Raw genomic sequence first — 20,525 nt, 5'->3', positions numbered from 1 at the left:
CAATCTTGGAGCGCGACAGCGACGCGCGATTGCAACAATGGAGCTGCTGCTGCTGCCGCAAGAAAGCGGAATGGTCGGCGTGGGGCTCTGCGAGGAGGTAGGCTGGAATTTTTTGGTTCTTTCTAGTCTTTGGAGTCGGTTTCATCCTGATAGCGCACTGCATTTTCTCTTTTGTTCTCTTGCTGTTAGCGCGGAAATCCGCGCTTAGCGATGGGTGTTTTGCATGGCTTCGTGCCTGGAAACTCGTGCAAAGTCCTTGCGCTTTATTCTTCACTGTATGCTTTTCCTTCCTTTGATTTCTTCCAGAGGTGGATCTTTCGCTAAGTTTCTACTGAACTTGCGATTTATCGACAATGCTGTCTTTCTTGCGTTTCTTTGTGGTTTCGATCGAAGTCGATGGATTTCTGTGCTTAAGCTGATATTTTCGTTTTAAGTGATCATCCATTTACGTTTTTCTCGCTCTTGCTTTTGTTAGTTCTTCCCATTATTGTCAAGTTTAAGAGTCGAATGTCAAGTTCTTCTCACTCACGCATTTACCTTTTTGCCTCTTTTGCTTTGTTGGTGTTTTTTTCTTTCATTTTTCCCTTGCAAAATAGACTTCCAGCGTTCGCTTTCACTGGCCTTGTTCTTTGGCGAGTGAGTGCAGTAGTGTGCAGACCTTGCCCAGCAGCACTATCGTCGAACTAGTCTTAGTGATGACACTGTCTGCGGCTGGAATAATGCTGCAACTGGCCTCTGCAAGTGGCTAGATGTGTCTTGTTGCTGCAGCTCCCATTTATATTCGAGTCTGATATATGTCCGTGAATTTCCTCCTCCAAATTCCTCGTTTCCAGTGTTTTTCTCTTCTCCATAAGTCTTATTTCTCCATTTTTTTCTTTTTTCCCCGTGCTTGGCTCTCCTGCTGCTGTTCCTAGTTGCATGCCTTCTCAGATTTGTGATGATGATGATGCTAGCGCCGCTCTGAACTGAAGTCCAGAAGCTCGTCCAGCGTCCTTGACAGCACTAACAGCATTAACAGTTGTTCAGCTTGCGCAGGCACAGGCACGTCCGTCCGTCCGGTTGAGTGTGAGTTGTGAGGAGCAAACGACCAATTGCAACGGAGAGAAGGGGTCCCCTCCTCTCCTGGTAGCTGTAGCCTGGTGTGCGGGCAAACGGCGAAACTTGCGCTGCGCGCGATCTGGGGGCTATTGTGATATCATTGTAAGTATATAGATTTTGGACCGAACTTGGTTTCTTGGATACTCCCTCTTCCGGATTTTTCTCTTTCTCCCTCTCATTCTCTACGCGTATCTGTGTCTCTTCCTTCTTCTTCTTGCTTTACTTTGTGCTCCAGGAGTCTGCAATTCACTGTCTGCGTTTCTCACCTTCGTGCTTCCTGTGTTCATGTTCTTTCTTCGTGTTCTTTCATCTGTTTCTTTCCTTCGCGAGAACTAAATGGCTAATTCGCTGCGGTGTGTGGTGTGTGCAGGTGCTTTTAGTTGTGAAGCAAGACGTAAGCGAGGAAGTGATAAGGTAACAATTTTTGGTTGCTGAAGAACACTTGTGGATAAGGTCGCTGCAAATGCATTCTTTCTGCTTCTTCTTTTCTCTCTTTCTCGCTGCTCTAGTCTTTCTTTTGCTGTCTCTCGTTGAACTATAAGGCTTTTCCAGATCTGTAGTTTCAACTCTAGAGTAATTCGAGTGCCTGTACAAGAGATTCTCAAGTCGGAGCTGAAATGAATGCTAGCTAGTATAGTTCGTTTTCTTGTAGATGCAAGCATGAGAATCTTTAATGGTGTCTTGCGTTTTCAAACAGTGTTCCTAGCTAGGCATACAATTCAGAAGGTTTTGGAAGTTCCTCTATGACTGAGATTGTTGGTCTCTTTCTCTTTTGCAGATTATCAGTCCAAGGCCTACTGCTATGCTGTTGGAGTTGGACTTACGGAGTCCGAGGATGATTTTCTTGGGTAAAGGGAGGGGAAACAGATCTGTCAGGGATGAACTTACTTCCGTGGGGCACAGGAAGTGAAGTGGTGAGAGGAAACTCCGCTCGGCAGCAGTAATTTCTCAACAAGGCAGCAGGTCCCGGAAGAACTTGTCCAACGCTCGCTGATATGCTGTAGCAGAATGATATCACTGATCACATTTGTGGAGCTGAGAAGTATGGAGGGCCACAAACGACCCCGCAACGGTACCAGTGGCGCAAATTTCATGGATGATGAAGAGCGTGGTCGAAGCAGCAACAGCAATAATACGCTAGTGGGAATCCGCTCTGAGATTCTCAAGGAAGAAGGTGGAGTTCCAGGTGATTATTGCTACGCAGATGTTCCAGAAGTGGATGGAATCCGCCTCAAGCAGCAGCAGCAGCAGCAGCAGCAGCAACAAGAACATGACAGCAGTAAAAGTTTTCCAGACTATGGACACATGCTCGGACCGGTTTCTACGATGAGCAGCGAGTATAGAAGGCTGGGCCAATGGAATAGTGAGTCGCTTTCTTCTGACTACCCGGAAAAGTATAAACGACTTGGGGGCGGTGTTCCAGAGGCCGGGCTGGACGAAAGAAGAGTTCGTAGCAGGCCCGAAGCTTCAGTCCTGTCAAATCTTCTGGGGCGGCGTGACGATCAAACCGAGCTCCACATGAACATATCTGCTCGGACTTTGAGGCCCTCGGGAGGTAAGGATCGGCACAGCAAGGTCTTCACGGCCAAAGGGCCGAGGGACCGGAGAGTTCGGCTGTCCGTTTCCACAGCCATCCAGTTTTACGACGTCCAGGACAGGCTCGGCTACGACCAACCAAGCAAGGCCGTGGAATGGTTGATGAAAAAGGCCAAGAATGCCATCGACGAGCTGTCGCAGATACCACTCCCCGGAATCGACAGGCTCACGCTTCCTAGCTCGTCTTACAACACCGCTCTCGGGTTCGGATACTCCGGGTCGGGGGCACTTTCGGCTTCTAACGAAAGTGGTGGTGGCCACTTCTCGTTAGAGAGAGGAGGAGCATCGTTTAGCTCAGGCTCGGACATGCAACTAAAGGGAGTTATACAGCAGGCGAGCCTTGTTAGCGATCAGGAGCTGGAGAACCAGAGCCCCGAGCTCAAGGTGTGCTCGAGCTCCGCCCGCGACCATCAAGCCGTTGACGAGAGCGACGCATTTCCGAGACAGAGACCCGGTGAGGACCTTGGAGCGGACATAACCATGTCAGTTGGAGAAGGCAGCTCAACAAGAACAGGCCGGGAAGTTGGAGCTCATGCAAGTATAGCTCCTTTCAATTCTGGTCATATCTCTGCACACACTGCCATGCCGGCCACAAGTTGCCAGTTGCAGCAGCAGCAGCGAGACTGGAAGAACTTTCTGCATCCGAGCAGCTATAGTCTGTACGAAGATCCGTGCTCAAGTTTGGTTCACACTGATCATCGGCAGCATCATCATCACCATCACGACCAGCAACAGCAGCATCACCAGCAAAGACTGGAACTATTTCAAACTCCGGTCGGGCCAGCGGTGCAGTACCAGCAGCAGCAGAACCACCAGCAGACGTCGCTCATCACGGTCCAGCAGAATTACTTGCAGCAACAGGAGTTTCTCCACAACTCGAGCTTGCTCCCGTTCGTCACTACCGCCAGCGCTCAGGGAAACTCAACAGGATCAAACGCAAAGCCAGCTCTGGATCAATTCCATTCTTTGAAGATAGCCTCTCCAGCAGCGATAAGTCCAACAGAGAAGCCGAGAAGCGTGCCCTCTACAGCACTGAGATTTCCCAGCAGCTTTCTCGCCTCACCATTAGTTTCGTCGTCTTCGTCACCGAATCCCGAGCGCTTTGTTTCTCCAAAGCTCCAGCAGCAGCAGCAGCAACAGGAACCACATCCATCGCTGCAGTTTGATTCGTCGCAAGCGTTCCCAGCGAAATTCCAAGGCCCGGAAGAACAGCTACGAAGAGGGAGCAAGAGAAGAGACTAGACGTCCATGTATATGATTATCTTAAAGAATAAATTGCTATTAGCAAATTTAGGGCTCCTGGAGATTGTATCTTGCCAAGGGGAAAGGGAAAATGCGGAAGGATCTAAAGGAGCAGCTGCGAGATTATCAGCTCCAATCTGCCAATCGCTGGGCATCCATCTCATTTTTCTCTTCCACATCTAACATTTCTTCCAGGTGAGGCTCCCCATTTTGATTGAGTGATAAAATCTCCAACTATTAACAGCCCTGGGAAGCTACCACTGAAATTTTTCCTCTTCTTGTGCTGTAAATTTCTTGTGTTGTGTGTTGTAGCTCTGTGCTGTGGGTATGTGAGAATCTCTGGAGCTTTTGGAGGTCTGGGCATTTTATTTCTACTCCTGTTCTTCACACACTCGCCTGGCAAAAGAAAAACTACAAGGATGCTTCCTCTGTAAAGTTTGGAACAGTCGGCAAAAATGATAAGTAAAATCAGATGATCATGACAAAGTTTTTTATTTTACAAAAAAAATGTTTTTTCCGGGACAAAATTTACCTTTTGCTGGTGATTTTTCACAAACGGAATTGTCCCATGTGTGGACCACCCTCTCTGTAGTAGAAGAGGTACTCGGTCGCCAGGCCTCCAAGAGGTCTGGGTTTGATCCCCAGCTCTTCGAACGTTAGAGCTAGCACAGGACAATCAAAATGGAGAAAAACTTAGTTCCTCGGAGTGAGATTCACCCGTTCTAGCGTTACCATCGGGAGAGACGACTTGATCCACTTTGAGAGAATCGATGTAGTGACGGTAGCACGGCCATAGCTGTGGGAGTGGCACGGGTACTCTCTTGAAGAAGAACTCTCGGACGCGGGACACGGCCTGGATGGAGAAATCACGAGTTACAAAGAAGAAGAAGAAGAAGACGATGCTTCGTTTCTGTACCTCGGCTAGCGGCAATGGAATGTTGATGATCCGCGGTTTCTCGCGAAGAACTTCAAACATCCACAGAAGCTGGAAAGGATTGCAGTTTTTTAGAGCTGGTGATTGTAGAATAGGAGGAGGTCGAACTTACGAGCTCGTGAATCGTGTAAACATCCGGTCCCCCGAGTTCATAGACTTTCCCGACGTGAATACCTTCTTTTTCTTTCACTGCGGCTAGAAAAGCAGCTGCGACGTCAAGAACACAAACCGGTTGAACCCTGCGACAGAAGTTTTAGAGCAAGCTTCGGCGCAGGACGTTTGGTTACTTTGTTTTGCCATCGAAAAACGTTGGAACATTGGGCCAGAACTTTGCCTTCGTGGCAAATCTGTTAAGGAACTTGTCGTGGTAGCCGAACATACTCGCGGGTCGCATAATAGTAGCCTGAAGGTTTAGAAGAGACAAACTCTAAAACCCGGAAAAGGAAACAGTTTGGCAAACCTCAGGAAATTCCTGTCTGACTGCTTCTTCTCCCAGGGCCTTTGTTCTATGTTGTTTGGAAGGAGAGTTCTCGTCCGCACCGACGCACGACGTATGGATATATCGCACGATCCCACCGTGCTCTTTCGATATCTGTAAAAACGAGCTCTTGTGACAACTCATTCAAGACACGGAGAAACAGCATTGTGAAATACCCGAGCAATACGTTGTGCAATATCAATGTTGACCTCCTCGAAACCGTAGTTACGAGTTTCGTATTCTCTTCCTGTCGATATAGCAAATAAACAACTTCCTGTCAAGTTCTAAATATCGAATGTAAAAGGAAGCACTGACCAATCAAGTTGATGACAACGTTGGATTTCGCAATGGCAGCGCGTATGGCATCATCATCCCGGATATTACACACAAACGGCACGATCTGACCTTCAAGTTAAAGGCATAAACTCGAAATACAAAAGCTTGAGAGCAAACGAGATTACCTGACCGAGATCACCCATCACTTTTAGATGTCGAGGCTTATCCTCCAGCCCCCTGTATGGTATCATACACTGTGCTCCAATCTTTGCTAGAGACAGAGTAAAAAACCATCTAGAACGAATGATAGAAAGAAACACCAGTAGCATACCGAGGTTGTTCACCACTGCCCGTCCCAGCATTCCAGTCGATCCAAAGATGGTCACGATGAATCCCCTGCGAGCGAAACCGTAAAGACTTTGCTGGATGATCAATAGAACTTACGTAGCTGCCGAGAGACCCCCGGCGGTCTTGACAACCAACGGAGTTCCTCCCCTCGTCGCCAGATTGAAAGCGTGGCGCACTCCTGAACTGGACTCTACATGAGAAACACTAGTCTTAGAACAAGCTCCAGCTTTAAGACTTGGAACTAGTTCCTAGAATCTACATTCCGCGACTAGATGGAAAACAAAGGGAGAGTATCACTCACCGTGCTGATCTAAGTAGGGATCGAGCACTCCACGCGATGCTGGAAGGCCTCGGACGAGGAAATCCAGCGCCTGCGCTTGACAGGCGCTTGCTCCCCGTCGTAGCGCCCTCACGGACGAAGACGCCATAGCTCAAAGCTACCTAGGGTTCTTCCCAAATATTATAAAAGGGAAAAGCCCCAAATCCCCTCCAAATGAATGTGGCAGCGCGCCTCTAGATCTAGATCACGCCGCGGCTTCTTCTCTCCATCGCTTCTCAAGGATGAGCTCGCCGACGAGGCCAGCACCATCGCCAGGGAGCTCGAGGCCTGCGCGGTCGAGCGCGATCTCTCCCGCGGCAGGGATTTGCACTCGCGGATCATCGATCGCCACGGCAAGAGCACGCTCCTCGCCAATCTCCTCGTCCACATGTACCACAAGTGCTCCAGCATCGAGGAGGCGCGATCGGCATTCGATTCCATGGCGGCGCCGCGCAACGTCTTCTCCTGGAACATCATCATCGCGGGGTATGCCCAGGCCGGGGATCTGGACGAGGCCAAGAGCCTGTTCGATCGATCGGCGACGCGAAATATCGTCACCTGGACGACGATCTTCCAGGCGTTCGTGCGATCCCGGCGCTGCGGCGACGCGATCGCGGTGTTCTTGCGGATGCCGTACCACAACGCCGTGGCGTGGACGTCGGTGGTAGCGCTCCACGCCGGTGGCGGCGAGTTCTCCCTCGCCAAGGCCATGTTTGATTCCTCGCCCGAGCGGGAGCTAGTGATCTGGAACGCGATGATCACCGGCTATGGCCAGGCAAGATTCGCCCGCGAATCCAAGGAGTTCTTCGATCGAATGCCGCAGCGCGATCTCATCTCGCTCAACGGGATCCTCCACGCCTACGGCCAGTCGGGGCAATCCACCGCCGCGAAGGATCTCTTCGACGCCATGCCCGATCGCAACGTGGTGTCCTGGACGGAGATGATCCTGATGCACGCGCAGTGCGGCGATCCCAGCGCCGCGCAGGAGGCCTTCGATCGAATGCCGCGAAGAACCCTAGTCTCCTGGAACGTGATGTTCCACTGTCACGCGCTGGGCGGCGAGCAATCGGGCATGATCCAGGCGCGATCACACGCACGGCAGCTCGCGGCGACGAAGCAGCTCTTCGAATCCATGCCCGAGCGCGACGAGGTGTCGTGGAACAGCATGATCCAGTGCTGCGTGGAGAGATCCCAGCTCGAGCTCGCGCGGGCGCTCTTCTCGCGGATGCCGCGAAGGGATCTACCGTCGTGCACGGCGATCATCCAGGCCAGCGCCGAGGCTGGAGACCTCGATCAGGCTATCGCCATGGCGGAATCCATGCCTGTGCAAGACATCGTCGCGGAGACGGCGATCTTCTCAGCATATGCCCGGTTTGGGCATCTCGATCGCGCAAAGTCACTCTTCGATCGAATCCCCGGGAAGGATGTCGTCGCCTGGAACACGCTCATCGCATCGCACGCTCAGAATAACAGCCCCCAGATTGCCGCTTCGATCCTCTCCAAGATGCCGCTATGGGATCTAGTCTCTTGGAACGCTGCCGTCGCAGCAAATGCCCAGAACGGGCATCTCGCCGACGCGAAGGAGATTTTCGATGCTATGCCCGATCGCAACCTCCTCTCCTGGAACGCGCTGCTCTCCGGAATCGGGCAGAACGGGCACGGCGATCGCGCGCCGGAGCTCTTCTTCGCGATGCTGCTCGATGGCGTGATCCCAGACAGCGTCGCGTTCTTGAGCGTGCTCAATGGCTTCAGCCACGGTGGGCAGCTGGAGATGGGCTGCCAGTGCCTGGGCGCGATGAGGGCGGAATATGGCGTGTATCCGGCGCCCGAGCACTGGAGCTGTGTCGCGGACATGCTGGGGCGGGCGGGATTGCTGAGCCAGGCGGAGGAGATCATCGAGGCAATGCTGGGATCGCCAGACTCGGTTGTGTTGAGAGCTCTTCTCAGTGCTTGCAGCGTTCACAGGGATGTTGCTCGCGGGGCGAGAACCGCGGAGATGGATTCCAGCGCGAGCGATGGCGGCGCTCATATCTTAATGTCTAACATCTACATGGATAACGTCTAGAGGTTAACGAAGCATCAAAGTGAGTATATTCTGTTCTTCGAATTCACAAGTTCCCGCGAATATCAAAACTGAGCTAGAAGAAATACTTTACACATGAGCGATCGATCTTCCGAGCTATCTAGATCTCGATCTATGGTCATCCATCCTAGAATTCCTGGGTATTGGGCGATGGTGGAGGTACCACCACATAGCGCTGCCGCGGATGCCTTGGCATAGCGAGATTGCCCCCATTTCGCGGTGGAAACTGCGAGATCTTGGGCGGAGGAGGGAGCGGAGTCGTGTGAGCGACGCCCATGACCGGCAAAGCTTTCTCGTCATCGCACTCGCACCGGAACCCCTGGATGAATTCGACCCACAGATCCTCCGTCTTGGGGTAGTAATCGTCGTGGAAAGGATTGGTCCGGCCATCCCTCGCGAATCCAAAGTCGAGCACGAACACCTGGAGCCGCGGCGATCCCCAGCGTCGCCCGACCACGTACTGGACATCGTTGCAGCTGAGATCCATGCGCCGCGCGGCTCCGACCAGCCTGCCCATGTCCCTGGCCACCGCCGGGACGTCCAGGCCCAGGCACTCGCTCGCCTCTCGCGCTAGAACACACGGCGCCTTGAAGAAGATATCCGGCGGCGGAAGAACGAAGAGGCCGAGCTGGAGCTTCCACACCCGATTCGACTGGAGGAGCTCCGCCCAGCGCGGATCGTCCGGGTAGTAGCGCGCCTTGAGCGCCTCCAGCTCGCAACGCTCCGGCCCGAAGATCCTTTCCATGGCGATGATGCCGTCGCAGAAGGGCCGCTGCTCCGTGTGGCTGCGAAGCCAATCGCGTTCCTTGGCGCCGCCCACCAGGCTGTAGAGGACAAGATCCTTGCCGCTGCGAAGCACCGCGTAGGGCATCGGGACGCCGACGGCCTTGAGATCCATGTCGAACACTGCCTGGTGGAGCCGCTGCGCCGTCTCGGCCTCCTCCTTGAGCTCCTCGTAGGGAATGCGCTTGGCGCCCGGCTTGACGCCATCGCCGTGAAGGAGCTTGAGCGCGACACCGGCGCCGCCATCGTAGACAATGCCGAAATCGCCACGCCCTAGGCGCTGGAGCTCCGCGTCCGCCATAGCCAGACCAAAGAAGCACAAGAAACACAAAAACACACAAGAGCCCTAGAGAAGCTTATGTGATGCTTGCGTGGAAAGGTCACTCCACGTGGCAGGCAAGTATAAAAGTGCGTGGTGAAAGCGTTTGCCCTAGAATGGCGATGGAGCTAGAGTTGAGGCCAGAGCAGCGAGAATGGTGCCGCCAAGCGTCTCTTCTTCTCAAGAACAAGTCCTCCCACCAGGCGAAGAGCGAATATCGTAAGTTTTCCCTTGATTTTATGGATCGATCGATCGATCAATCCTTTTTTTCTTTCGCAGAGGAGCTCGTCACTCTCCAGGCGCAAGAACTTCTCCATTCCTCCGCGGCAGATCACCCTCACTGCCGCAGCGCCACCAGAGTTGTGCTGCAAGGCAGCTCCCCCTCTTTCATCAACGCGAATTTCATCACTTCCAATGCCATTTGCGGCGGGCAGCCGGATTCACCTCTCCATTTCTGGGAGATGGTAGTGCAATGCAACTGTCGCGCGATCGTCAAGCTCACGGAGGTGGGTCATTGAATAGTTTTTCGATCGAGAGCAAAGATTATAGTTTCTTTTCTCTCGAGATCGAGAAGTTCTTGTTCTAGACTATAGACTTACACGATCTGTGGCAGGACTTGGCTGGCGATTACTTTCCACTGAGGCCGGGAGAATCACGAGTCTATGGTAGGATCAAGATCATCAACCGGAGCTCCTCGCGCAGCATTAACGACGTTACGAGGCGGCTTCTCCGAGTGGAGTGCGATGATCAAAGCTTCACGCTCGAGCACTGGCAGTACTCGTGGTCCGAGTTTGGTGTTCCCAAAAGAATAGAACCGATCCAGGAGATGTTCGCTGCTCTCTACAAGCTCCCGCCGGGCTGCTCCTACTTCATCCACTGCAGGTTTGTTCTTGTTTTCTCGATTAGTTTGTCTAAGACCTTGTGGTTTGCTTCACAGGGCTGGGATTGGCCGCGCTGGAACATTTGTCACACTGGATCACGTACTGAGAAGCATTCTCAGCGGTGATCTTAGCGTGGTAAACATCTCACGCACAGTGGCTCGGCTTCGACAGCAGCGGCGTGGATTGGTGGAGACGGATGTAAGTCTCTCGTCTACTTTCATTCCTGTTACTTAGAGATATCTGTTTTAGATTTGCTTAAAAGTTTGCTCGTTTCTTAAGATTAAGTTTTTGGCAGGAGCAATACTGGTTTTGTTTCCGGGCAGTCATCAAGATCCTCGAGTTCCTCATGTTTTCAACGCAACCAAAGACGGAGGTGAAATTCTTCGCTGGCACGAGACAAGTCGAGGTGTAACAAATCAATTATGTAAATTACTGCGGATGATAAAAAATAAAATAAAATCTGACTTTAAGGTGAAATGTAAGGTAATGCATATTTCTAACGAGTGATATCCTAGGCCCATGGATACATTTCAATGAAAAATGACACAAATGAGCTCCAAAAATCACACCCCGCCACCTCACGCTTCTTGCTCCCTGATCGGATCTCAAGCACATCTGTTTTCTTTTTTAAAACAAGCAAACCATTATGTAAACTTCTTTAATATTAACCTAAATCAAATTAAAGCAATACTTTTTCATTTGACACAGGAGTTAAATTTTAAATTGTAAAGGTGGGTGGTAAAACTTAATCTGTATCAAATTGGGGCATCTTCCAGTATCAAATCGAGCCCCCGAAAAGCGAGGCCCGCGTAGACTTTGGGAAAATTCGCACCCCCGCATGTTCCGGGGGGCGATGGCAACGTAAAGACGAAAGATGAGAAAAGAAAGACAGGTTAGCTCCCTATAATGCTGTCCAGCAGAGCGCGCTGGGCTTCACCGTAAAATCCCCGTTGTTGCATGCGAGAGCGTGGCATGGTGCTGGCCAAGAGGACATTGTTTCTGATTTGACTCGATTAACTCGGGACTATCAGCCTCGTGATCTCGTGCGCGTGATTTCTCCCCGACAGAGCTAGAGGACTCGTGACGATGGCGGCGTCTCATCCCTTTCGAGGCATCTCTCGGGATTTCCATGGCAGATTGGATGTTTATGGGCGAGATTGGAGAGATGGTCTCAAGGCCGGATCCGATTTCCTGAGGTTCGAGCTGGTATTGGAAGAATTCTGCGTGATTTCGATCTTGTTTGGCGCAGGATCTTGGCTCCAACCACGTATATTTTCTTCGCCTCGGCTCTTCCTGTCATAGCTTTTGGCGAGCAGCTCCAAAGTGACACAGGTTTCGTTTGAAAATTTTGGCCAATCTCTTTTCCAGCCTTTTGAGGAGTTCTTCCTTTTTCTTAGTTTCTTGCGCTCTTTTTCTTTGTTCCAGATGGTGCTTTGACGACTGCGCATGCTTTAGCTTCCACTGCCCTGTGTGGAATTTTGCAATCTCTGGTTGGAGGCCAGCCTTTGCTCGTTCTAGGAGTTGCCGAGCCGACTGTTATAATGTATGGTTTCATGTATAGCTTTGCAAAGAAGAACAAGGGTCTCGGCTTGCCACTCTTTCTTCCTTGGACGACCTGGTGAGCAATTGGTTGTTTTTGTTGTTTGTTTACAATTTCTTCTTTTTATTCTTACAGGGTTTGTATTTGGACCTCCTTGATCCTGTTTGTTCTAGCAATTTTCAATGCCTGCTCTCTCATCAATCGTTTCACTCGGATGGCCGGAGAAGTTTTTGGAAGTCTCATCGCGCTTCTCTTTATGCAGCAAGCCATCAAGGTTTCTATATGTTTGACAGCTATCGGCGAGGAAGAACTTCTAACTTATGAACTCTCTTGTTTTCCAGGGAGCCATTGGAGAGTTTCGAAAGCCCGACGAGGATGGCCTGGATTTCTCGTGGCGATTTGGAAATGGAACACTTGGCCTGGTGCTGTCGTTTGGATTTCTCTGGACGGCCATGCAGAGCAGGCGAGCAAGGTTTTGGAGATATGGAACAGGTGGAAATTTAAGAAGAACAAACATATCGCACAAAGTTCTTATTCGTGCTTTTCTTGGCAGGATTTCTGCGAGGATTTATAGCTGACTATGGTGTGCCTCTCATGGTCGTGCTGTGGACCGCAATTTCTCTTGTACCCTCGAGATCTGGAGGTGTTCCAAGTGGAGTTCCTCGCCGCATCTCAAGTCCCGACGCTTGGTCACATAAAGCATCAGGGAACTGGCTGGTTCTCCAGGTGGGATCAATATCTTCTTCCTGTTTTCTTACAAAACCTTTGCCTTGAATTTGGATCTATGCCTTCTCCCAGGATCTTCTCAAAGTTCCAACCGAGTTTATCTTTGGTGCCATCGTCCCGGCTTGCATGATCGCTTTGCTTTACTGCTTTGATCACAGTGTAGCGTCGCAAATGGCTCAGCAGGAAGACTTCAACTTACAAAAGCCAACTGCGTATCACTACGATCTTTTTCTTGTAGCAGCAATGGTAAGAAATGATTTGATTTTCGTTTAATTTGATCCACGTATTATATTTTCTACAGGTTTTGGTGTGTGGACTACTAGGAATACCACCTTCGAATGGAGTGCTTCCACAATCTCCAATGCATACAGCGAGCCTTGCTTCTCTAAAACATCAGGTTTCCCAGAAATTTCTTTCAATATTATGTGTTGTTATTAACGATATGCGAACTTCATTGTAGATTTTACGAGAAAAACTTGTCAAGGTTGTGGATGGTTGGAATGGATCATCTCAAGAACTGAGCCAGCGTCTCCAAGAAATAGTCGAGGAAGAAACAAGAACACGACAACCGAATCTAGAGTCTCATGTAAGAGTTTCAATCAAGCCTTGTGTTGGTGATCCTTGTTTTTGTTAATAGGATTTCACGTGCGAGGTGGAGCGAATTGAGAAACACATTGACGCGATGATTCCCACAGCGCTGGACGAGCAAAGGGTCAGCAACTTGATCCAATCGTCTCTAGTCGGGATTTGCGTGGTTGCAATGCCCGCGATCAGAAAGATTCCAACTTCGGTCCTCTGGGGATACTTTGCATTCATGTCAATCGAAAGTCTTCCAGGAAACCAGTTCTGGGAAAGATTCAAGCTTCTCTTCACTGCTCCAAACAAGCGATACATGTAAGTTTCAATCACTTCTCCTTGGTTTCTTGGTTTCTCTACAATCTTTCTAACTGTTAGAACTTTTACCAGGGCTGTGGAAGAAGGCCACTTATCATTCCTCAAAGTCGTCCCTTTCAAGGCAATCATAGGCTTCACCGTGTTCCAGCTCGTATATCTTGTGGCCTGCTTTGGGATCACTTGGATACCAATCGCTGGAGTTTTGTTCCCAGTGCTCTTCATTCTGCTAATTCCAATCCGGCAATTCATTCTTCCAAAATTTAACTCCTCTCTTGGAGAATTGGATGTTGCAACATATGAAGCTTAGATTCAATGACAAAGATTTTGAGCTTCAGGTTTAGTGTTTGTAGTTTCTCCCATATTCCTCCTAAGACCTTGATTGTCTGGGAGCTGACATTCATGGAGATTCTTGGGTAGTGATTTTACTGTATAAGGCTCAAATTAATTGAAGTCAACTTCAACTAGTTTGCAATAGTTTACGAAAATGGAATGGTTTTCAAGAAAAATAATTAATAAATTAATTATTGGAAAAAGCTGAAAAATTTGTGAAAATCTTTCCATCATAAATAAAAAATGACTCTCAATCTAGAAGTGTAAATTTTCAAGACTCAACAAACTTTCTCTTATCTATAACTTCATATATATTTAAATTCTCATGACCCAATAATTTGCCTATACATTTAACAACATGCCCATACATCTAAATCTAATATTAATATTCACAAAATGTAAAATCAATACCTGAAAATTAATCATAAAAATCATTTTATATATATATCTATATCACATCACCTTCAAAATCTGATGTGAAGTTAAAGATGAAAAAAACCTTCAAAAAAGAGTTAAAAAGTGTTTGAAATTATTAGAAAAGAAGTAAATGAATACCTAGTATTGTGTATTATAAATTTGAGGCATTAACACTACTAGCACTTGTGTCAGTGATAGTGGTATTATAATGTCAAGTAATAAGGAATTTTCATTAAGACTTGATTTTGTATGTCATTTTCTTTATTTTACAACCTCTTTTCAAAATTTGATTGGCAAACTCTCAAGGAAATAATACATCAATACTAATCTAATATTTAATGGATCACTTATTGAGAACTCAATTGAAGCTATTATAATGCTATTACTTGCCTCTTCAATGATGAAAACGAATTGGGTAAAGTAGAATGGAAAATTTAATCTCTTATAATCATATGATAATTAGAGTCCTATAGATTTAGACCTTTGACCTTTTGGAGAAATCTCACTCACAACTTCTATAAGTCCTCATTTGCCTTGGAATATTTACCCCTAGATGTAATCTCAAGACCATATTAGTTTTGCATTTAGTCTAAGTGCTCTATATGTCTAATTTCAATCCAAAGGTACTACTAACATCTTAACTTATCATGCTAAGGTTATATTTATTCGCTCTTGTTTCATTAGTAATCCAAGACCACCTAAAACATAGTCTCATCTCTTCAAGATTGGGCCATCCATACATGAGTGGTCATCTCATGATCATAAGATGCCCTAAAACATAAGGAATACCATCATTTGATATCCTTGCCACCAAGTCCTTCTTGGTCTAGGGCTTGAAAGCCTATTTATTAAGCCTTATTAACCTTTAAAACTTCTTCACTACATAATTATACCCTTGGTCACTAATCAAGAGGACCACTCTTCATTATTTCCATAGTCCAGGATTCTAGGATGATATTTTGAAACACCATAGCCCAATGTAAACCTCATGAGTACTCCCCCAACCTTCCACCATTAGGGTGCCCCAACTATGTGGCTAGAGTGAAGTTCCAATGAGTTATATAATAGGTAATGCCCCTTACATTTGGATTGAGAGCATCGATCATCTTGTAGCACATATAATTTTTACCCTTTATCCTATAGTGATTTACCATAAGATAACCATGAAGCAGAACCTAAACCCTCCATATGCCAACATACCACATGCCACGTGTCCAAAAGACAATGGTGCAGAACTCAAGTTTCAAAGCTTTGGGCCATTGAACAAAGGTACAGAGCCAAACTCCTAAGTATGGAGCTAAGGAGCGACAGAACTAAAGCATGGAGTGATGGAACTAAAGTACGGAGCAATAGAAGTGGAACACAAAGCAACTTTTGAGCATATAGCCCAAGGAGTGAAGGAACATGAGTATGGAGCGATTTGCAATAGTCCTAGAGTATCCAACATCTCAATGTCAAAACCAACATGTAAAACAGAGCCAAACAGAGTTTAGGATTATTTCAGTATATGGGTGGCTTAATATGAGAATATAAGTACTTCACCAACTAGTATGGTGTGAAGTTTGGGCTTAGACCCAAGCCGGACTCAGAACAAGAACAAGCATGCAAGCAAGAGCTAGACTATACCTTAAGTTGGTTGGCCATACTTGATATACATACTATCCATTTAGAACCCCTTATACCCCCCCTTAGCAACATATGCTTTAGGCTTTCACCTTTAGCCACTCTTAGTACCAAAAGTTAGTCTTTGGGACAAGCTTGTAATTTATTAAATATGGATTATCTTTAAATTGCAAATTTTGACATGGGAAGAATACCATTGTATTCAGAACAATCTCTACATTCCGTAGATATGCTAAATGAGCAAATCTAGACACTTTCCATAAATAGCATTTAGGACCGAAACTAATACAAAAGGTATGATAATGAGGTGTTTGGTAAACATGGTAAGTTATCATCCAGCGATATTGAAGGACTAGTTTCAATATGCGAGGGTTTTTGTTAAACTAATGCAAGACAGAGCAAAAGAGAACTAAGAGATAGACTGAGTATGCTTAGCAAGAAACACATAAGAGTTCTTATATTATGTCCATCTAGCTAAGTATAGATGCTAAGCTTAGTTTACTAACACTTAAACAAGAGGGGCTGATAAAAGGAACTAGCAATATTGACCTCCTACCGCCGTGGTAGTAAAGAAAGAATATCTGAAAAGATTAGCCAACAAATAACTTTCGATACTTGAAGTCACATTCACGACATCTTTTAAAAGAGTTAGAGTCAACTTTGAAACACTTCATTAAGTTATCCCACTTATTCATCTATATTCACTCTAGCCTTGGACTATTCAATAGTTATATCATCACTTACCACGTGATGTAACTTTCTTTGGTCACATTAGCTTTTCTTAGCCAAATTAATTCCACTAGAGTCCTCCCCTCTATTATCCACAAGAATTACCAAAACCCTTTAGGGTTTAGGAAATAATCACTTCTGGCTTTCACTCTCGAACTTGGACTTTAACTTGGATTTTAATTTGAATTTAGACTCAAACTCAAACTTGGACTCCATCTTAGCCTTGGTCTTGGTTTTAATTAGTTTCAGGGTCTCAATCTAAGTGTCAGTCTTAGACCCAGTTTCAACCTCCTTGTTGGACTCTTTTTCAAATTCCATCTTAGATTCCTTCTTAAACTCCATCTTAAACTCCTCTTTAAACCTTATTTTTGACTCCTTCTAGGAGTGCATCTTAGACTCTATTTTGGACTTTTCCATCTTAGACTCCTTTTCAGATTCCTTCTCAGACTCTTTCTTGAATTATTTTTTGAACTCCATTTTGGACTCTTTTTCAAATTTCATCTTAAACTCCTTCTCAAACTCTATCTTAAGCTTAATCTTGACACTTCTCATATCACAACACTTGTCATGTGTTGGTGATTCTATTGTCCCCTTTTTGAAATTTATTGTTTTATGCTCATTCTTTGAACACTTCTTTGGGAATTCCATTCCCACTCTCAACTTTCTAAGTTGGATTTTTTAGTTTAAATTTATTATGCTCATTTAGCTTCTTCTTTAGCCACTGCCACATTGCACACTTTTGGGCTTTACTTTAGGACTTTTTATAAGGATTAATTACCGACTTAGGGTACCAAACTAGACTTCAAGTGGGTGCATCCAAACGAGACCACCTACTACCTCAGATTCAAAGTTGGATAGCATTATGACTAAAAATCTCAAAATTGCAAGGCAATTATGAAACTAAGGAACCAACTCAAGTTCTAAGCAAGTAGAGCAAGCAAATAAAATTTTGGAGATATGGAACAGATGGAAATGTAAGAAGAACAAACAAGCTTTGCTTCTCTAAAACAACAAGTTTCCCTGAAATTTCTTTCAATATTTCTATGTTATAATTAATAATATACGAACTTCATTATAGATTTTATGTAAAATACTGATGGTTGGAAACAATAATCTCAAGAACTGAGCCAGCGTCTCCAAGAAATAGTTGAGAAAGAAACAAAAACAAAACAATCAAATCTAGAGCCTCCAAGCCTTGCATTCATGATCCTTGTTTTTGTTAATGGGATTTCACTTGCAAGGTGGAGCAGATTGAGAAACACATTGATGCGATGATTCCCACAGTGCTGGACGAGCAAAGGGTCAGAAACTTGGTCCAATCATCTCTAGTCGGGATTTGCGTGGTTGCAATGCCTGTGATCAGAAAGATCCCAACTTCAGTGGGGCATCTTCGCATTCATGTAAATTGAAAGTCTTCCAGGAAACCAGTTCTGGGAAAGATTCAAGCCTTTCTTCACTGCTCCAAGCAAGCCATACCTGTAAGTTTCAATCACTTCTCCTTGGTTTCTCTACATTGTTGGAACTTCTACCAGGGCTGTGGAAGAAGGCCACTTACCATTCCTCAAAGTTCAAGGCAATCCTGGGCTTCTGTTCTGGCCTGCTTTGGGATCACTTGGATACCAATCGCTGGAGTTTTGTTCCCAGTGCTCATGCTGCTAATTCCAATCCGGCAGTAGATTTAACTCCTTAAATTCAAAAACAAGGGCTTAAGGTTTAGAGTTCATAGTTTCCGTACAAATCGTCAATATTATCGTACAAGATTCCCATAAGCCCTAAATTTTATTTCTGATGGCTGCTCCTCCTGAGACCCCGATAGTCGGGGAGCCGACGTTCGTGGCGATCGTCGGGCAGCGGTTTCGCTGCGTGGAGACGGGGCACGAGATGCCAGCGGCGGAGAAGGAGGGGTATGGATCTAGCAAGAAATGCCGCGACGCTCTGTTTGATCGGGCGCTCCAGGAGGGCCGGGCGCCACTTAATTTCTTCCAGCAGAGCCCGGAATACAGGTAATGCGTGCTTGTTTCGTGGATTGGATCATTGGACTGCTGGTGTTGTGCTCGCAGGGATAAGATGATTTGCAAGCTCACTGGTGCTCTCGTCAACAAGAACGAGAAGGCGGTCTGGAAGCACGTCCTTGGCAAGAGTTTTAACAAAAAACTATGTAAGTTGTGCAAGTTTTCACAGGAATTGGAGCATTGTTTTTCCTGCGTTTCATCTTTGCAGCTGCCCAGGAGGAGAAGCAAAATTCAAAGCCATCGCAACCGGATGTGGAGCACGAAATGGAAGACGAGGGTGTTGACAATGAAGACATGGACTTTTGGATTCCACCAGAGGTCGATGGTAGTGACGCGGAGGTCGATACTCCTGATGCGGACGAACACAAGAAGACGAAGGGAAAGACAAGTAGGCCTGAGTTTTTGGTACTTCCTTTCATGTTAGTTTTTACTTGGCACAGAGAAATCGGTTGATGGTGATCAACTGAACCGGATCAAGACGAAGAAGGAAGGTATGAATCTGTTTGAAAGAAATCGAGTTTCTTACCAAGAGTGATGTCTGAATTCATCAACAGAGAAGCCCAAGAGAAAGGAGAAGTTGAAAAAAAAGAAGCATGGTTTTGCCGTTGATGAGACCGAAGATGCAATGAAGGTGAACAAGGAGCAAAAAGGTATGGAATGCATGTCTTTTGTTTAGCTCTTCTGACTTTTCTTGAACAAGAAGCTGGGAAGCGGAAGACAAAGAATCCGAAGGATACAGATGAGACTGCGACGGAAGAAATGACGAAGATGAACAACAAGGAAAAGAAAAGCCAGGGTATGGTGTCTTTAGTTTTTTTCTTTTTGACTGTTCTGATTTCTCTCTTATGGGTGAACTAAAAGCTGGGAAGCGGAAGGAAAAGAAACCGAGACAGAAAAGTGACGACTTGAACGACGAAGGTAAATGTCTTGATCCATCATGTTTCCAATTTTTTGTAACTGGATATTTTGTATCAGCCGATGAAGACGAAACACAAATACGGTATGACCATCAGTCTTTAACTGGAAATCCTAGTAAACTTCGTTCTACAGGATGAAGCGTTTGGCATTGGCTGTTGGACCGAGCAGTTTTGCGAGCCGGAAGAAGAAGAGGAAAACGGAGTCGTAACGTCTCACTTTAAAGCCAGGTACAAAGAAAATCTCCTATACTCGGCAGTTTTTAGTATATCCTCACTCGACTCGTAGAATGTTTCAGGCGTAGAAAACCAAGCTTCGCGTACCTGGAATCGCGGACATCCTTTACTCGTCAAATTTGGATCGCAAGAAAAGTAGTATGGATAGACAAGCTAGAGGATAGATATTGTAGTAGTGCTGGGAACAGGATCACAGGAATGAAGCTACTTTAAACTTGTTAAGTTTATTCACAAGATTTTAAAGGGGGTAGGGACCGAGCAATCTTACACGAACAGACCGATAATTTGACAACTTCCGGTGAGCTTTGGGCTCTGGAGTTGTTTATGTGGACGGCTCGCAAGCTTTACATCCTTTTCAATCCCACTCAAGCATTTGGGCCTCGTGGTTCTCAGCTAAGGTTTAAAGCTCTGATTTTTCGCTCTATCTCTCTTCTAAGTCGGTCCCTTTCAGGCGGCGTATCAAAGAAAAGTAGAGCTCTTCCTCATCCATAGCAGGCAGCAACTGGAGCTCTCACTTTCTCGACCGCGACTGGATGGATCTTTGCGACGGCCTGCCGCAACAAAGCGGCGCTCATCAATGCCCGAGATTCCACTTTTCTTCCGGTCTTTGGGACCAGGCGAGACGACGATCACTTTTAATGCGCCATGCCGGAACAGGAAAAAGGAAGCGCAAAAAAGAAAGAAGGAAAAAAAGGAGAAAAAAAAAAAAATCGCTCAATGTCTCCATACTTAGAGAAAATCTTTGA

The 20,525-nt window shown here is 46.7% G+C and overlaps 6 protein-coding genes across 12 annotated transcripts; 5 read left to right on the top strand and 1 right to left on the bottom strand.

Annotated features, from left to right (window-relative positions):
• Nucleotides 1-27: 27 nt before the first annotated feature.
• Nucleotides 28-4,422, top strand: LOC112345826. Of its 4 annotated transcripts, none has more exons than XM_024673338.1 (4): nt 28-97; nt 1,027-1,200; nt 1,469-1,512; nt 1,877-4,422. In XM_024673338.1, exon 4 carries the CDS (start codon nt 2,107-2,109, stop codon nt 3,934-3,936), a length of 1,830 nt encoding a protein of 609 aa, XP_024529106.1. In that variant the 5' UTR covers nt 28-97; nt 1,027-1,200; nt 1,469-1,512; nt 1,877-2,106; the 3' UTR covers nt 3,937-4,422. The 4 variants fall into 4 exon arrangements, 2 of the variants coding, with proteins under 2 accessions (XP_024529106.1, XP_024529105.1); XR_002992184.1 differs by lacking the exon at nt 28-97 and having other exon boundaries at nt 600-1,200; nt 1,877-4,131; nt 4,249-4,422; XR_002992183.1 differs by lacking the exon at nt 28-97 and having other exon boundaries at nt 600-1,200; nt 1,877-4,131; nt 4,181-4,422.
• LOC9650517 (NADH dehydrogenase [ubiquinone] 1 alpha subcomplex subunit 9, mitochondrial) lies at nt 4,400-6,420 on the bottom strand. The gene is made up of 12 exons (XM_024673339.1): nt 6,274-6,420; nt 6,069-6,162; nt 5,956-6,020; nt 5,815-5,895; nt 5,664-5,753; nt 5,525-5,595; nt 5,331-5,462; nt 5,158-5,273; nt 4,983-5,109; nt 4,853-4,921; nt 4,669-4,789; nt 4,400-4,598 (listed from the first exon to the last, which is right to left on the bottom strand). The coding sequence occupies exons 1-12, from the start codon at nt 6,398-6,400 to the stop codon at nt 4,486-4,488; spliced, it is 1,206 nt and encodes a 401-aa protein (XP_024529107.1). The 5' UTR covers nt 6,401-6,420; the 3' UTR covers nt 4,400-4,485.
• A 49-nt stretch (nt 6,421-6,469) lies between these two features.
• On the top strand, nt 6,470-8,356 carry LOC112345740 (pentatricopeptide repeat-containing protein At2g35030, mitochondrial-like). Its single transcript, XM_024673034.1, has one exon. It carries the CDS (start codon nt 6,470-6,472, stop codon nt 8,354-8,356), a length of 1,887 nt encoding a protein of 628 aa, XP_024528802.1.
• A 1,146-nt stretch (nt 8,357-9,502) lies between these two features.
• Nucleotides 9,503-10,827, top strand: LOC9650515 (protein-tyrosine-phosphatase PTP1). The gene is made up of 5 exons (XM_024673470.1): nt 9,503-9,695; nt 9,756-9,982; nt 10,090-10,358; nt 10,414-10,555; nt 10,653-10,827. Exons 1-5 carry the CDS (start codon nt 9,521-9,523, stop codon nt 10,767-10,769), a joined length of 930 nt encoding a protein of 309 aa, XP_024529238.1. The 5' UTR covers nt 9,503-9,520; the 3' UTR covers nt 10,770-10,827.
• Nucleotides 10,828-11,319: 492 nt separating this feature from the next.
• LOC9650514 (probable boron transporter 2) lies at nt 11,320-13,862 on the top strand. Its single transcript, XM_002968527.2, has 11 exons — nt 11,320-11,553; nt 11,607-11,689; nt 11,783-11,975; nt 12,033-12,171; nt 12,239-12,389; nt 12,451-12,623; nt 12,696-12,869; nt 12,925-13,020; nt 13,084-13,209; nt 13,261-13,517; nt 13,590-13,862. The coding sequence occupies exons 1-11, from the start codon at nt 11,444-11,446 to the stop codon at nt 13,822-13,824; spliced, it is 1,737 nt and encodes a 578-aa protein (XP_002968573.1). The 5' UTR covers nt 11,320-11,443; the 3' UTR covers nt 13,825-13,862.
• Nucleotides 13,863-18,387: 4,525 nt separating this feature from the next.
• On the top strand, nt 18,388-20,159 carry LOC9650513 (uncharacterized protein DDB_G0283697). Of its 4 annotated transcripts, none has more exons than XM_024673385.1 (10): nt 18,388-18,619; nt 18,677-18,774; nt 18,837-19,016; nt 19,069-19,119; nt 19,183-19,278; nt 19,332-19,424; nt 19,490-19,546; nt 19,604-19,628; nt 19,679-19,773; nt 19,832-20,159. In XM_024673385.1, exons 1-9 carry the CDS (start codon nt 18,405-18,407, stop codon nt 19,752-19,754), a joined length of 891 nt encoding a protein of 296 aa, XP_024529153.1. In that variant the 5' UTR covers nt 18,388-18,404; the 3' UTR covers nt 19,755-19,773; nt 19,832-20,159. The 4 variants fall into 4 exon arrangements, with proteins under 4 accessions (XP_024529153.1, XP_024529152.1, XP_002968572.1 ...); XM_024673384.1 differs by having other exon boundaries at nt 19,329-19,424; nt 19,842-20,159; XM_002968526.2 differs by having other exon boundaries at nt 19,329-19,424.
• Nucleotides 20,160-20,525: the final 366 nt, after the last annotated feature.

The sequence above is a fragment of the Selaginella moellendorffii genome, unplaced genomic scaffold (assembly GCF_000143415.4).
Source record: "Selaginella moellendorffii unplaced genomic scaffold, v1.0 SELMOscaffold_10, whole genome shotgun sequence".
NCBI classification, from domain to species: domain Eukaryota; kingdom Viridiplantae; phylum Streptophyta; class Lycopodiopsida; order Selaginellales; family Selaginellaceae; genus Selaginella; species Selaginella moellendorffii.
Note: the sequence above shows the minus strand (reverse complement) of the source record. Positions and strands in the feature narration are given on the sequence as shown.